Source organism: Oncorhynchus clarkii, chromosome 19, assembly GCF_045791955.1.
Source record: "Oncorhynchus clarkii lewisi isolate Uvic-CL-2024 chromosome 19, UVic_Ocla_1.0, whole genome shotgun sequence".
NCBI classification, from domain to species: domain Eukaryota; kingdom Metazoa; phylum Chordata; class Actinopteri; order Salmoniformes; family Salmonidae; genus Oncorhynchus; species Oncorhynchus clarkii.
The window spans coordinates 36,917,052-36,934,144 of record NC_092165.1 but is presented as its reverse complement, the minus strand read 5'-3'; the positions used below and the strand labels follow the sequence as shown (position 1 = coordinate 36,934,144).

Below are 17,093 nucleotides of genomic sequence, written 5' to 3'. Positions count from 1 at the left end.
GCAACATTTAGGCTGCTCGAGTACACCATGAACGATAGTCTATTTCCAATAGCCTATCTAACCTATTACACATGGTGTGGTGATTTTGACTGGGTTTTCTCTGAATGTCCACTGCCATGCTTGCTGGAAGGGAAAGTGGAGACACTCCTTTTTTGTGCAATGAGAAGATAGCTGAACTAACGAGGCCAGTTTCCTGTCTTCAGTGGCTCATATAATGGAAAGTGGAGAGAGAAAACATCCTTGCTAGTTTCCGATGAAGCCTCAACATAGGAACACACTGTCCCATCCCACCACTTGGCTGGAGGATGCACACATGAAATGACATCACTAGGCAAGTGTGTATGGGCAAACAACCTTAACACACTTTATACAAATTACAAAGCATATTCATGCAAAACCAACACCGCTAAGGGAATGTTAACTTCATATGGCTGCAGGGGCAGTATTGAGTAGCTTGGATGAAAATGTGCCCATTGTAAATGGCCTGCTCCTCAGTCTCAGTTGCTAATATATGCATATTATTATTAGTATTGGATAGAAAACACTAAAGTTTCCTAAACTGTCAAAATATTGTCTGTGAGTATAACAGAACTGATATTGCAGGCGAAACCCTGAGGAAAATCAAAACAAGTGGCTTCTATTTTGAAAACTCCATGTTCCATAGCCTCCCTTTGCTGGATTTAAAGGGCTATGAACCAGATTCCTTTTCCTATCGCTTCCTCAAGGTGTCAACAGTCTTCAGACATAGTTTCAGGCTTTTATTTTGAAAAATGAGCCAGAACGATAACATCGCGTCAAGTGGTCACGAGTTTTGCTTGCGCAACAGAATTTGGACAGCCATTGTTTTCCCCTCTCCTACTGTGAAGGACATTTGCGGTTGATATATTATCGATTATATATTTTTAAAACAACCTGAGGATTGATTATAAAAAACCGTTTGACATGTTTCTGTGGACATTATGGAAACTATTTGGAATTTTCGTCTGCGTTGTCGTGACCGCTCTTTCGAACAAACAAACGGAGGTATTTTGGATATAAAAATCATCTTTTATGGAACAAACTGAACATTTGTTGAGTAACTGGGAGTCTCGTGAGTGAAAACATCCGAAGATCATCAAAGGTAAACGATTAATTTGATTGCTTTTCTGATTTTTGTGACCAAGCTACCTGATGCTAAGTGTACTTAATGTTTTATCGTGATAAACTGGTTTGTCCTCGGTTTCGCCTGCTAAATAAGTTCTGTTATACTCAGACATGATTCAAACAGTTTTAGAAACATCAGTGTTTTCTATCCAAATCTATTAATATGCATATCTTATCTTCTGGGGATGAGTAGCAGGCAGTTGAATTTGGGCATGCATTTAATCCGGATGTGAAAATACTGCCCCCTGTCACCAAGAAGTTAACAAAGCTTGAAAATCCTCAAGGAAGAATGAGTAAAAAATCCCAAATCCAGATTTGCAAAGCTGATACAGACATAAAAAACACGACTCAAAGGTAATAGTTGCCAAAGGTGCTTCTGCAAACTATTACACATTTCTAAAAGTGTGTGTGTGTCTGTGTGTGTGTGTGTGTGTATGTGAGAGAGAAACCTATTTAATCCATTTTGAATTCAAGCTGTAACACAACAAAATGTGGAATAAGTCAGGACTTTCTGAAGGCACTTCAATAGAATGAATAGAAGGGGCGTCCGCATTCAAGTCAACGATGGCATAATGGGTGGACTGGCAGCCATTGCGAGTGTACCCATTAGTGCAAAGCAGGAAGTGTACCCATCAATATGTGCTGTGATTTTTGTTGATTCAACTCCATTGACATTACGAAAAATCCATTGCATGAGCCATATCAGTTATCATTTGAATTAACATTCTACATTGGCATGGAAATGATTGCATCATAATACCAAGCAGCTATTGCCAGTATACCCGTAAGATAACCAGTCAAATTGCCAGGGTTAGAGGTTCAAAGTCCATTCTATTCATTGTTTGCTACAATACCTTGCTTGTTTCAGCAAGGGGCAAAAAATGTCAACCCGTTGTTAAGAGTCCATATTATTGCCTCCCGAGTGGCGCAGCGGTCTAAGGTAGTGCTTGAGGCGTCACTACACACCCGGGTTCGATCCCAGGCTGTGTCACAACCTGCCGTGACTGTGCGTCCCATAGGGCTGCGCACAATTGGCCCAGCATCGTCCAGGTTAGGGGAGGGTTTGGCCGGGAAGGCATTACTCGGCTCATTGTGCTCTAGCGACTTCCGGTCGTCAGTTGAATGGTGTTTCCTCCAACACATTGGTGCAGCTGGCTTTCGGGTGTAAAGAAGCATGTTTCGGAGGACGCATGACTCGACCTTCATCTCTCCCGAGGTCATTGGGAAGTTGTAGCGATGAGACAAGATTGTAATTGGATCGCAATTGGATATCACGAAAAAGGGGGTAAAAACAGAGTCTGTTATCGCAGAAATGGAGTAAACCGCACAAATGCAGTCTTCGTTAGCTGTTAGGTCCAAACGGTTATGACTGTTAATTTCATGACGCTCTTCATCCATAACCGTCGGTTACACGATTATATGGTAATTGTGCCAGTCTACTACACTGTGCCAGTATTTCCTTACTGCTCATGTTAAGAGGAGTAGGCTTACTAAAACAATGCCCTGACCCAAACCATTCAATGAATATTTGTGCTGTTTCTCACCTCAAATGTGGCTAGTGTTCATAAATATGGGACTACATATGAAATAATTATAGTTTTATGTGGAACTATGCCACTGTTTTCAGTGAATGTTTTATTCTGCATTGTATTTCTCACCTTAGGCCTAGATCCTTAAATAAATATAGCATAAAGAACGTTGTCACCTCGTTTTTAAAACATTGTGCAGACAGTGAGACCATTGTGCAATCACTCTGCTGTAAGTAATCCTCTGGAACAATTTTCACGCACCTGTTGTGGAACATTTCAACCTACATTATCTTCTACATAATGCATCCATTTCAAGCACAGTGTTTTCCCTGCCATACGCTATGCAACTGTATTCCTTTAGAAATAAATAGTATTTTTCCCAATATGAAGATTCTCATTCCTCCCCTGAAAGAAAGCTGTTTCAGAGCAGGCTCCCTCTCATCATCCTTCCTGCATTCTACTCTGTTAGAGGCCACCCCTCTACAAACTCACACTCGAGTAAAGCTGAAGTGTAGCTGTTATTCCTGTTGAGTGTGGAGTGTTCTCTAAGGAATGTGAATGGAAGATAAGCCCCAGGAATGTGATTTCCCCTGCTTATCGCTGTCTCACTGGCTCGATCTGCACACTGCCATCTGAAAACAACACTGGATGTGGCACAAAGAAAGTTAAACATAACACCTTGGCATCACACCAGGCACGGTGTTCCAACTGTGGGTTGGTTAGCGCACCGATTAGTGTTGGGCGGTATCTAGATTTTCATACCGTTTCTGTACCATACCGCACAAAACAATTCAGGCAACAGGGATCTTGATCCAGGAGGGTATTGAAGATTGAATGTCTGTAGTCTGGTACCAGTCTTTGCCACTCCATCTCATTGCCAGAGAGACTGGCCTTTCAGCAGTCCCCATGTTCAATATGCAGCTGGATTTAAGGCGTAGTTGGTTGTTGGAAATAACATGAATATGTTCCACGACAACATGGAGCCTTGAATATAGAATTAGAACTATGACAAAGTCAAAACATTTAGCTGTTAGCTAGGCACGTTATTGTATTTTGAGGCTTAAAATCAAAGCAGAGGTTTTGTGGTTGGAATTGCCGTATGTATTTAGACTAAGCAAGCAACTTGACAGATTAGTTTCATCTGGACAATCACAGTTGCTTAGTAACCGTATACCAGCGTATTCTGTGGAGAAAAAAGTGATAGAGTTCCAATATTTGGATAATTGTTGTAATTGGAGGATAACCCTCACAGGTTATTATGTTAGTTCAGAGCCACAGCCATTTTTCCAGCCAAAGAGAGGAGTCACAAAAAGCAGAAATGGAGATAAATTAATCACTAACCTTTGATCTTCATCAGATGACACTCATAGGACTTCATGTTACACAATACATGTATGTTTTGTTTGATAAAGTTCATATTTATATTTAAAAAATCTCAGTATACATTGGCGCGTTACGTTCACTAGTTCCAAAAACATCCGGTGATTTTGCAGAGAGCCACATCAATTTACAGAAATACTCATCATAAATGTTGATGAAAATACAAGTGTTATACATGGAACTTTAGATACACTTCTCCTTAATGCAACCGCTGTGTCAGATTTCAAAAAAGCTTTACGGAAAAAGCAAACCATGCAATAATCTTGAGTACGGCGCTCAGAGCCCAAACAAGCCAAAAAGATATCCGCCATATTGTACAGTCAACAGAAGTCAGAAATAACATTAGAAATATTCACCTACCTTTGATCTTCATCAGAATGCACTCCCAGGAATCCCAGTTCCACAATAACTTTTTGTTTTGTTCGATAATGTCTGCCATTTATGTCCAAATAGCTCCTTTTGTTAGCGCGTTTGGTAAACAAACTCACAAAGCACGTTCATTAGGAGCAGACAAAGTCAAAAAGTTACGTTACAGCCCCCAGAAACATGTCAAACAAAGTATAGAATCAATCTTTAGGATGTTAACATAAATCTTCAATAATATTCCAAACTGAGAATTCCTTTGTCTGTAGAATTGCAATGCAACAGAGCTCGCTCTCACGTGAACGAGCGTCACGAGCTCAAGGCATTCTGGCAGACCTCTGACTCATTCCCCTCTCATTCGCCCCCACTTCACAGTAGAAGCATCAAACAAGGTTCTAAAGACTCTTGACATCTAGTGGAAGCCTTAGGAAGTGCAACATGACCAATATCCCACTGTTTCTTCAATAGGGAATGAGTTGAAAAACGACCAACCTCAGATTTCCCACTTCCTGGTTGGATTTTTGCCTGCCATATAGGTTCTGTTATACTCAGACATAATTCAAACAGTTTTAGAAACTTCAGTGTTTTCTATCCAAATATACTAATAATATGCATATATTAGCAACTGGGACTGAGTAGCAGGCAGTTTACTCTGGGCACCTTATTCGTCCAAGCTACTCAATACTGCCCCCAGCCATACGTTTTTAAAGAAAATAATACATTTTCCCTAAGACCCAAAAGTACTCATTATATTTTGAATGCTTAGCAGGATAGGAAAATGGTCCAATTCACACACTTATCAAGATAACATCCCTGGTCATCCCTACTGCCTCTAAACAGCCATCACTGACATAGAGAGTCTGCTGCCAACATACGGACTCAAATCTCTGGCCACTTAAATACAGACTTAATAAAGGTATCACCAGTCACTTTAAATAACGGCACTTTAATGTTTACGTATCCTACATTACTTATATGTATATACTTTATTCTACACCATCTACTGCATCTTGCCTATGCCGCATGCCATTTCTCATATTTATATGTCCATATTAATCATCCCTTTACATTTGTGTATTTGTGTGTATAAGGTAGTTGTTGTGAATTTGTTAGATTACTTGTTAGATTTTACTGCATAGTCGGAACTAGAAGCACAAGCATTTAGCTACACTCACATTAACATCTGCTAACCATGTGTATGTGACCAATACAATTTGATTTGATCTGGCGGACTCACTAAAAACAAATGTTTTGTTTGTAAATTAGTGTTGGAGTGTGCCCCTCTCTATTCATGAATGTATGAAAATGGTGCCATCTGGTTTGCTTAATATAAGGAAGTATATTATAGCAATTACGTTTGCTTAAGTATATTTAAAACCAAATACTTTTAGACTTTTACTCAAGTAGTATTTTACTGAGTGACTTTTACTTTAGTCATTTTCTGTTAACATGTATTTACTTTTTCTATAGTATGACAATTGGGTACTTTTTCCACAGCTGGTTGTTTTCACCATTGCCAGGCAGTGTCGGAATGTGAGGCTGATGTAATTCAAACCATCACCGAAAAGTGAAATCCACCCTCAATTTCCAAGGTCCTCCCTTCCATCCCTCACGCTTCAGTTGCCCACCTGAGGCAGGATATAGACTCACCACTATCTGCTGACAGCTTTGAGAGACACGGGGAGCCTTCTCTCTCAGCTGGAGGATGATAGTGGATCGGTAGGGACACCCAGGATTAGGGCTACTATCTCTCTCCCTCTCTCTATGCCTCTCTACCCCCTTCTTAAGGTGACAGTAGGACCATTGACATTTGATGTTCAGGTTTACTAGTGTCTTCATATGATTTGTGTTTGAGGCCACCTCTCAAAACAAAATCGAGGTTTTCATATGTTTTATTCATACGCGTAGGTGCATAATGAAGCGTATTATTCCCACTTCAATTCATTTCATTGAAGTTCTGAATTACTAGAGAATCATTTGTACAGAGATAGGTGGGCACCACTGGGCTGAAATGGTGGAAGAACAAAGTGTTTCTGTTTTTTATAGGAAACTGAACACGGCCCTATCCGTTTGTGTACGCCTGTGCCGTTTTAAGATTAAGTAGGACTAGGGTTGCACATTTTGGGGAATATTTAGAGGTGGGAATTAATGGGAATATATGGGAATTAATAGCATTTAAATGTAGATGTTTTTTGCATTGGATATATTTACCTTATCATAAGTAGACATAATTGCAAGTGATTTAAATCCTTCCAGTAGAAATGAACTATTTTAGTTAGGAATTGAACATTAATTAAATTAGTTGATTCTTCACATGGGATTATTTCACTGAACAACAAAAGGGAATATTGAATGATCCCCAATGATCCATCCCATCTCCCAAAACATTTTCAACATAGTCTAGAAACTAAAGCTTTGGTTGTCTTCCCCTCAGGCTTCCATGTCTTCTCCCTGGACCTCCTCAATGTCCAACTCTTGAACATCAGTCTCTGAGGCCTCATCTTCACTGTCACTTTCCAGCCCTGTTGAGGATGGCTCGTTGTCAGGCTCAAAAAGCCTCAAATTTGCCCGGGTGGCCACCAATTTTTCAACCCTTGTATTGGTCAGCCTGTAGCGTGCTTTGGTGTGTGTGTGTTCCCACACAAGGGCCAGTTGCGCTCTGAGGCGGCTGATGTTGGTGGGATTTGGAGGATGGAGGCCACAGGAGAAAGAGCCTCAGATCCACAAAGTCCCTTCCACCAGGTTGCTGATGTAATATGGCAATCGTGCCAACATATCTCATCTCCATCCTAAAGCCCTTGATTGGAAGTGTACTTTGCCAGACTGCCAAGAACCTTGCCCTCATCCAGGCCAAGGTGGCGAGACACGTTAGTGATGACACCATAGGCCTTGTCAATCTCTGCACCAGACAGGATGCTCTTGCCAGCATACTTGGGGTCCAACATGTACACTGCGGTGTGTATGGGCTTCAGGCAGAAGTCTTCACGCTTTTTGATGTATTTTAGAACTGCAGTTTCCTCTGCTTGGAGTAACAGTGAAGTGGGCAGGGCAGTATGGATTTCTTCTCTTACATCTGTAAGCAGTCTGAACATCAGACAGAATGGCATTGTCTCCCTCAATCCGTGCAATGGCTACTGCTATAGGTTTCAGGCTGCTTACCATTCTTTCCCAAGATACATCATCCAGGAGGATCCTCTTGATGGGGCTGTCCATATCGGCAGACTGTGATATGGCCATTTCTTGGAGAGACTCCTTCCCTCCAGGATACTGTCAAACATGATGACAACACCACCCCAACTGGTATTGCTGGGCAGCTTCGATGTGGTGCTCTTATTCTTCTCACTCTGCTTGGTGAGGTAGATTGTGGTATATGTCTCCGTGTGAAATGTCTCCACATATCAGATTGTGCCCGTGGCATTTTCTTGTAACGATTAGTTAAGCAGTCAGATTAAACAACTCATTTTGTAAGATGTTTTAAAATTAAACGTGTATGGAAACAGGTGAATTAACACTCTTCAGTAGGAGGCTCAAGCAAGCTAAAACCCACATGGTAAAAACTAACTAGCAGAAATTAACAAGTTAGAAATTATTTAACACACTTTGCTGTAGGCTACTATTTACTAGTTGACAAAAAATCATGTATGTCATATGCAATAGATTCACCCCACCCAGTATTGTAATCAAAACTTACCAGAAAGCATGTAGTCCTTGGCTCAGACAGTGTAGTAGTGTGGCCTCAATTAGAGGTTGACTGATTATGATTTTTCAACACCGATACCAATTATTGGAGGACCAAAAAAGCCGATACCGATTAATCGGCCGATTTTAATACAAACATTTTTTTTTTTACGACTAATAATTAAATAAATAAAAATACTATTTTAAAAAATAAAAAAAATAACGTATTTATTTGTAATAATGACAATTACAACAATACTGAATGAACACTTATTTTAACTTAATATAATACATCAATAAAATCAATTTAGCCTCAAATAAATAATGAAATATGTTCAATTTGGTTTAAATAATGCAAAAACAAAGTGTTGGAGAAGAAAGTAAAAGTGCTATATGTGCTAACGTTTCAGTTCCTTGCTCAGAACATGAGAACCTTTGAAAGCTGGTGGTTCCTTTTAACATGAGTCTTCAATATTCCCAGGTAAGAAGATTTAGGTTGTAGTTATTATAGGACTATTTCTCTCTATACCATTTGTATTTCATTAACCTTTGACTATTGGATGTTCTTATAGGCACTTTAGTATTGCCAGTGTAACAGTATAGCTTCTCCTCGCTCCTCCCTGGGCTCGAACCAGCAACACAATGACAACATCCACCATCGAAGCAGCGTTACCCATGCAGAGCAAGGGGAACAACTACTAGAAGGCTCAGAGCGAGTGATGTTAGAAACTCTATTAGCGCGCGCTAACTAGCTTGCCATTTCACTTCGGTTACACCAGCCTCATCTCAGGAGTTGATAGGCTTGAAGTCATAAACAGCGCAATGCTTGACGCACAAGGAAGAGCTGCTGGCAAAATGCACGAAAGTGCTGTTTGAATGAATGTTTACGCACCTGCTTCTGCCTACCACCGCTCAGTCAGATACGTTTAATGCTAGCTAGCAACTTACCTTGGCTTACTGCATTCGCGTAACAGGCAGTCTTCTTGTGGAGTGCAACGGGAGAGAGGCAGGTCGTTATTGCGTTGGACTAGTTAACTGTAAGGTTGCAAGATTGGGTCCCCCGAGCTGACAAGGTGAAAATCTGTCGTTCTACCCCTGAACGAGGCAGTTAACCCATCGTTCCTAGGCCGTTATTGAAAATAAGAATGGGTTCTTAACTGACTTGCCTAGTTAAATAAAGGTATATAAAAAAAAATGTCGGAACTAGAAGCACAAACATTTCGCTCAATGTACTCAGAGGAGGACAGAAGCTAGCTGTCCTCCCGCTACCCCGTGGTGCTACCCCAGGGAGTGCTGTTGAGGCTACTGTATACCTTCAAATGTGTTTTTATCAATTATTTGTTAACGTGAATATGTAGTATAGTTTTATCATTAGTTGTATTTATTTTTACCTTTAACTATTCAGATTTTTATTAAATTCACTGAGGATGGTCCTCCCTTTCCTCATCTGGGTAGCTTCCACTGCTGTATGCACTTGTCTGTAGATTTAGGTGTTGGATGTTTTAAACACTACAAGGAAATACATTTTTGTTGGCTAATTGCTCTCAAAGAAATCTTGGCTTGTATGTTTACTCTGAGAGACAATTTGTTTAGAGCCTAGTCTGCTGATATTTTGAAATGCCATTTGCTGATCTGGATTGTTTTACTGTTTGGTTTTTAAGCTAGTTGAATTGTGCTCTCCCATAAGTGTTCACTGTGACCTAACGTTACCCTGTGGATAGGTGTACCTAGCAGTAGAAACCGTGAATGTGCCAATGCTTAGAACTAAATCTCGCCAGATGCAGCACCATTCATGATTCAGAAATCAAAATGTCTGAATTTAAACAATCCTGGCTTTTCTGGATGGAATCTCGATGTCTCTTGACGTTTCATATTATCTGTTGTATTTATTGTTCTCAAAGAAAGGCCAGAATGTTTTTCTCGCTGGACTGTTGAAGATGAAGAGACATGGGTGTTCAGTGTTTCTCCTAACAGAGCTTCAAATAAGTGTTTGGCAGTTGAGGAGGAGAAACAAAATAGTTTCACAGAAACATAATCCTCAGCGTTGGAAGCTTAACCTAGATGTACAGTAGTTTGCTTATCTGGTTTAATAAGTCAACTGTTCTGGCTCCATCAAAACTTCAAAAAGCTGTTAGTGTTTTCCCTACAATTAATTTGTCTTGGCAATGCTTCCAACGCTGCGGATTATGTTTCTGTGAAACTATTTTGTTTCCTTGCTTCTCCTCCTCAACTGCCAAACACTTATCTGAAGCTCAATGCAGTGTGAAAAACAAGTATTTTGGGCCTGCTTATTAGAAATCCAAATTGACGATGGCATTGTTGCTATGCCTCCTGAGTCGCCTAATTCATGTAGCATTTTTTGTGACGGACAGCTATATTTTTGTATCACCAGTGCACCACCTCCGTGTGTGTGTCTGGCTGAGACAATGATTAAACTCCATAGTTCCCTGGAGAGCATTTGGACACAATTAAACGCTATTGTTTATGACTGCCTCCTCCATTAATGTAACCACATTTGCACTGCCTCAGCACTGCTTTCTCTGACACGATCAGCAAAGCACATTTTATTTGTGGACCTGGGTGTTTCGTCTCATTCGATGAGGAGCTGACAGTTTATAATGTGAACAAAGTTACATTTAAAATATGTATTTCAAATAATGTCAAATGTGATGACTGTTCAATGGCAATGAGATGTTTCTGAAAAGTTTCCTAACTGAAGTCATTAAAATTTTGCAGCAGATGTTGGAGGGAACATTGCCTGTGTAATATTAAGAGATGTCGATATTTGCACCACTCCACAAACGATGGCCTGTCTTCCATATTGGAGGCGGTCACTCATTCTGTCATTACATTCTTTTATAGGGCCATTTATTTTGGGGAGCAGAATGTTTCTGAAATGAGATTGGAGTGGTCTTTCTGACGCTGGGGACTGGAAAAGCACAGAGCAGTCGGATGTAATGGCCATTTTTATTTTATTTCTTCCGGGACTGATCTCACTGCTTTCGCAATGTGATTTCTGGGTATGTGATTTCTTCTGACATGTAACAAAGACATTGTTTCTACCAGTGTGTCTCTTCTTCCCTTCATTATAAGAATAATTCTGTGATATTGGCTGGACTGATTTATTTAGGATAGAATGCTCTGGAGAAAGTTTGCATTGACAATGCATGATTTATGTGAAAGTGAGAGCTACAGGTAACTGCCAAAATAATGGAAACACTTAAGTAAATGAGGGATACAAAGTATATTGAAAGCAGGTGCTTCCAGACAGGTGTAGTTCCTGAGTTAATCAAGCAATTAGCATCCTATCGTGCTTAGGGTCAATTGTAAAAATGCTGGGCAGGGAATTATTTTGGCTACAATGGCTATGCCCCAACAAGATGACAATGCCCCCATCCACAGGGTACGAGTGGTCACTGAATGGTTTGATGAGCATGAACATAATGTCAACCATATGCCATGACTGACTCAGTCACCAGATCTCAACCCAATTGAACACTTATGGGAGATTCTGGAAGAATGTGAAGATGTATTTTTTTGCACCTGCAGAGTTTTAAAACAGCCTGTCACTCGGATGTTGCATTAAATCATTGCATGCGCAAGCACTCTCGCAGTCTTTCTCAATTAGATTCAAATTGCATCCAAAATAGATAATCCTGTTCAAGATTGATATATGCATATATATGTCCTAGCTTACCTCTTTCAGGTAATACATTCAATATGCATACACCTGTGCTCCTCTGGCCTCTCTCCTTAAAAAAAGCTCCTTAGCTCTTGGGGTCCCATGCAAGAAAAGCTAGACTAGAATAGTTTGCTGGACTTTTTTGTGTATATTTCTCATAGCAATAGACTATTCAAAGAGGGGTGTAAGCTGTTGTTTGCTGACTGTTAATTACAGCAGACAATAGAACTCACGGGTCATTTGAAAGAAGCGAGAACGCGCAATGGCGGTAGGCTATAGCATTTATTTATTCAGACATATAACAATTCAATCTTCGTGAAAGCCATCTGAATCTAATTATAGTCCTATTATACAAGCATGTCATTAGAAAAATGAAGATGAGGACAACGTAACTTAACTGTTGTGAGGAAAGAATGAAGCAACAATAGAAAGAGGTAGGCTATAACATTAGGGGAAATATTATAAAATGTATATGAGTCAGGGCCTATTTCAAATCAAATTTATTTATATAGCCCTTCGTACATCAGCTGATATCTCAAAGTGCTGTACAGAAACCCAGCCTAAAACCCCAAACAGCAAGCAATTCTGGTGTAGAAGCACGGTGGCTAGGAAAAACTCCCTAGAAAGGCCAAAACCTAGGAAGAAACCTAGAGAGGAACCAGGCTATGTGGGGTGGCCAGTCCTCTTCTGGCTGTGCCGGGTGGAGATTATAACAGAACAAGGCCAAGATGTTCAAATGTTCATAAATTACCAGCATGGTCGAATAATAATAAGGCAGAACAGTTTAAACTGGAGCAGCAGCACGGTCAGGTGGACTAGGGACAGCAAGGAGTCATCATGTATTTGTATTAATAGGAGGCTATTATATTTTAAAACCAAATTCTCTAGCCTCTACTTCTAACTTTGTAGGCCGTATGTAATGCACCATAATCCACATGTGATGCACCAGAAAGTTCTGTCCCAGCTTCATCATGAGTTGAAGGAGGTGCATAATTCCAGTCCATGTAATACAGTTCACACTCAAAAAGATTAGCCTACTGGAGCTTGTTTAATTTATTTACCCAAGAGAGCATATAGCTAGCTACATCTATGGGCTTTTATGTTTTTATGACGTGCGTAAAGCATATCTGGCATATAAAGCCTATAAATCATATGTATTGGATAATGACACAATCATTTAGTTTTTTTTGGGCTTGGGTTCATAAAATGTACAGTGGGGCAAAAAAGTATTTAGTCAGACACCAATTGTGCAAGTTCTCCTACTTAAAAAGATGAGAGGCCTGTAATTTTCATCATAGGTACACTTCAACTATGACAGACAAAATGAGAGAAAAAATCCAGAAAATCACATTGTAGGATTTTTTATGAATTTACTTGAAAATTATGGTGGAAAATAAGTATTTGGTCACCTACAAACAAGCAAGATTTCTGTCTCTCACAGACCTGTAACTTCTTCTTTAAGAGGCTCCTCTGTCCTCCACTCGTTACCTGTATTAATGGCACCTGTTTGAACTTGTTTTCAGTATAAAAGACACCTGTCTACAACCTCACAGTCACACTCCAAACTCCACTATGGCCAAGACCAAAGAGCTGTCAAAGGACACTAGAAACAAAATTGTAGACCTGCACCAGGCTGGGAAGACAATCTGCAATAGGTAAGCAGCTTGGTTTGAAGAAATCAACTGTGGGAGCAATTATTAGGAAATGGAAGACATACAAGACCACTGATAATATGCCTCGATCTGGGGCTCCACGCAAAATCTCACCCCGTGGGGCCAAAATTATCACAAGAACGGTGAGCAAAAATCCCAGAACCACACGGGGGGACCTAGTGAATGACCTGCAGAGAGCTGGGACCAAAGTAACAAAGCCTACCATCAGTAACACACTACGCCGCCAGGGACTCAAATCCTGCAGTGCCAGACGTGTCCCCTGCTTAAGCCAGTACATGTCCAGGCCCGTCTGAAGTTTGCTAGAGAGCATTTGCATGATCCAGAAGAAGATTGGGAGAGTGTCATATGGTCAGATGAAACCAAAATATAACTTTTTGGTAAAAACTCAACTCGTCGTGTTTGGAGGACAAAGAATGCTGAGTTGCATCCAAAGAACACCATACCTACTGTGAAGCATGGGGGTGGAAACATCATGCTTTGGGGCTGTTTTTCTGCAAATGGACCAGGATGACTGATCCATGTAAAGGAAAGAATGAATGGGGCCATGTATCGTGAGATTTTGAGTGAAAACCTCCTTCCATCAGCAAGAGCATTGAAGACGAAACGTGGCTGGGTCTTTCAGCATGACAATGATCCCAAACACACCACCTGGGCAACGAAGGAGTGGCTTCCTAAGAAGAATATCAAGGTCCTGGAGTGGCCTAGCCAGTCTCCAGATCTCAACCCCATAGATAATCTTTGGAGGGAGTTGAAAGTCCGTGTTGTCCAGCAAAATCCCCAAAACTTCACTGCTCTAGAGGAGATTTGCATGGAGGAATGGGCCAAAATACCAGCAACAGTGTGAAAACCTTGTGAAGACTTACAGAAAACGTTTGACCTCTGTCATTGCCAACAAAGGGTATATAACAAAGTATTGAGAAACTTTAGTTTTTGACCAAATACTTATTTTCCACCATAATTTGCAAATAAATTCATTAAAAATCCTACAATGTTATTTTCTGGATTTTTTTTCTTATTTTGTCTGTCATAGTTGAAGTGTACCTGTGGTGAAAATTACAGGCCTCATCTTTTTAAGTGGGAGGACTTGCACAATTGGTGGCTGACTAAATACTTTTTTTGCCCCACTGTATATAATGTATAGCTTATCAGGCTCAGGAAGCATCAGGCTTGATTTAAAAAAAAAAAATGTATATGCTTCATATCGTTTTGAATTACACTTCCGGTTTTGGCAGGAAATACCGGGCTACCCGGGAGAAAATAGGTTTATTCTCAGGATGCAACATTTGTAAAATACTGGGAAAATATTAAACCCTATAACCTAACCCCTTCCACCAAAGTAACACTCACCAATGATCCTATCTCTTTCCATCCACAGAGGAGAGCTGACGAACTCCTCTCCATCTACCCTCTCTCTCTGCGACTCTCCCCCTCCCCCAAGATGAGTGCCAAGTCAGCCATCAACAAGGCGGTGTTCACACCCCACGATGAGAAGATGCTTGCAGCCGTGCAGGTGAAGAGGAGGACCAAGAAGAAGATCCCCTTCCTGGCTACTGGAGGACAGGGAGACTACATGACCTTCATCTGCCTCTCAGGTACTACAACCCTCATTTTTCACCTTTTTCATTTGTCTTTCCTCTTTTTACCTCCTATCCTTTCCTTGTTTTTTTCTCTCGTTGTTTTGCCGTTCCTCTCTTTACAGTCTTGTGTTCCTTTCCTCTCTTCATATCTGTGAGTGCTGGGGCTCCTGGGGCTCCTGTGCTGATGACTACTCCAGACTGACAGGTTTCCCTGTAGCATTGTCTGTGGCATGTGGCTATAATGTCCCTGCTATTGACAGGTTTCTTGATGGCAGTGGTATGAGTGTGTGTGTTTGTTTATTTGTGTGTGTGTGTGTTGGTGGACCGACTAGAGGGGGCTGTACTGCATCTGATCCAATGTGTGCCCAGAGTGATTATCCTCACTGTCAGTGTTATCAGCCTGGACTTGAGGTAACATGCTAGAGAGACCACAGCCACATTGCAACACACGTCCCCTTCAATTCACCTTCTAATACGCTCTCTGAAGAGCCTGTTTACTGCTGTTAACCTTAACCTTGAAGGCCAAAACTACCTCGCTGGTGCCACTGCGTCAAGACTCAATGTAGTCTTCCAGTAAGTAATTACAACATGGTGCAATATGACAGTTAACACTCTTTTTACCCTGATGTCTGTAGTACTGTACAGCACTCCTCTTCACCATTTCCCTATTGGTCAGATTATTATTATTTTTTAAATTCTTGGGCACCTTTTTCTTAGATCTTAAAGCACCTACAAATTCGTAACGTGTTGTACGAAGTGGATTTGTGACATATACGAATTGCAAGAAGAAAAATAAATATTGATATATGCAGCCATGCAATCTCCATAGGAAAACATTGGCAGTAGAATGGACTTACTGAAGAGGTCAGTGACTTTCAATGTGGCACTGTCATAAGATGCCACCTTTACAACAAGTCAGTCACATTTCTGCTCTGCTAGAGCTGTCCTGGTCAACTGTAAGTGCTGTTATTGTGAAGGGGAAACGTCTAGGAGCAACAATGGCTGAGCCGCGAAGTGGTAGGCCACACAAGCTCACAGAACAGGGCCGCTGATTGCTGAAAATCGTCTGTCCTCAGTTGCAACACTCACTACCGCGTTCCAAAGTTCCTCTGGAAGCAACGTCAGCACAAGAACTGGCCAAGCAGCCGCGCACAAGCCTAAGATCACCATGAGCAATGCCAAGTGTCAGCTGGAGTGGTGTAAAGCTCGCCACAGTTGGACTCTAGATCAGTGGAAACACGTTCTCTTGAGTGATGAATCACACTTAACCATCTGGCAGTCCGACGGACGAATCTGGGTTTGGTGGATGTCAGGAGAACGTTACCTGCCCGAATGCATAGTGCCAACTGTAAAGTTTGGCGGAGGAGGAATAATGGTCTGGGGCTGGAGTTTGGGTAAAGCCCTTTCCCGTTTTAGCATGACTATGCCCCTGTTCACAACGCGAGGTCCATACAGAAATGGTTTGTCGAGATCGGTGTGTAAGAACTTGACTGGCCTGTACAGAGCCCTGACCTCAACCCCATTGAACACCCTCGGAATGAATCGCCTAACATCAGTGTCCAACCTCACTAATGCTCTTGTGGCTAAATGGATGCAAATCCCCTCAGCAATGTTCCAACATCGAGTGGAAGAAATAAGACATTTTGGCTTGTGAACACTACTTTCAAAACTACTGGCTGAAATTATTCAAAACTTCTATAGCGTCGCTTTAAATATCACTGTAAATTTGTGATGCAAAGACTGTTGGTGGAATTTGTTGGATGGGGAAGAAGAATCCTCCGTTTGTCTCACTGACTGCTATAATGTGAATGGATGCACATTCACAATTCCATTCTGGGTTCCTTGTACATGCAGCTAGGTCTACTACTAAATCTTGTAAGGGTTGTGCTTTGTGGAGCAGCACAGATCCTGTCCCTCTATATGGCTCATCAGCTTGTAGGAGCTGTACACATTCACTACCGACTAGGCAATTATTTTCCATGGAGGGCCACATAAGAATATATTTTTGACATCGGGTGCCAGGATCATATTACGGGACTATACATCATGTGTATGACTGTGTTGACAG

The 17,093-nt window shown here is 41.1% G+C and overlaps 1 protein-coding gene across 4 annotated transcripts in view; it reads left to right on the top strand.

Annotated features, from left to right (window-relative positions):
• Nucleotides 1-17,093, top strand: part of LOC139375104 (syntaxin-binding protein 6-like) — a 92,268-nt gene that overhangs the window by 2,658 nt on the left and 72,517 nt on the right. For all 4 annotated transcript variants that reach the window (XR_011627750.1, XR_011627749.1, XM_071116564.1 and 1 more), the window contains exon 2: nt 14,824-15,040. Coding sequence is in view for 2 of the 4 variants with exons in the window: in XM_071116564.1 (XP_070972665.1) it covers nt 14,887-15,040 (154 nt within the window). In the remaining 2 variants the exon portion in view is untranslated. The remainder of the gene's footprint in view (nt 1-14,823; nt 15,041-17,093) is intronic.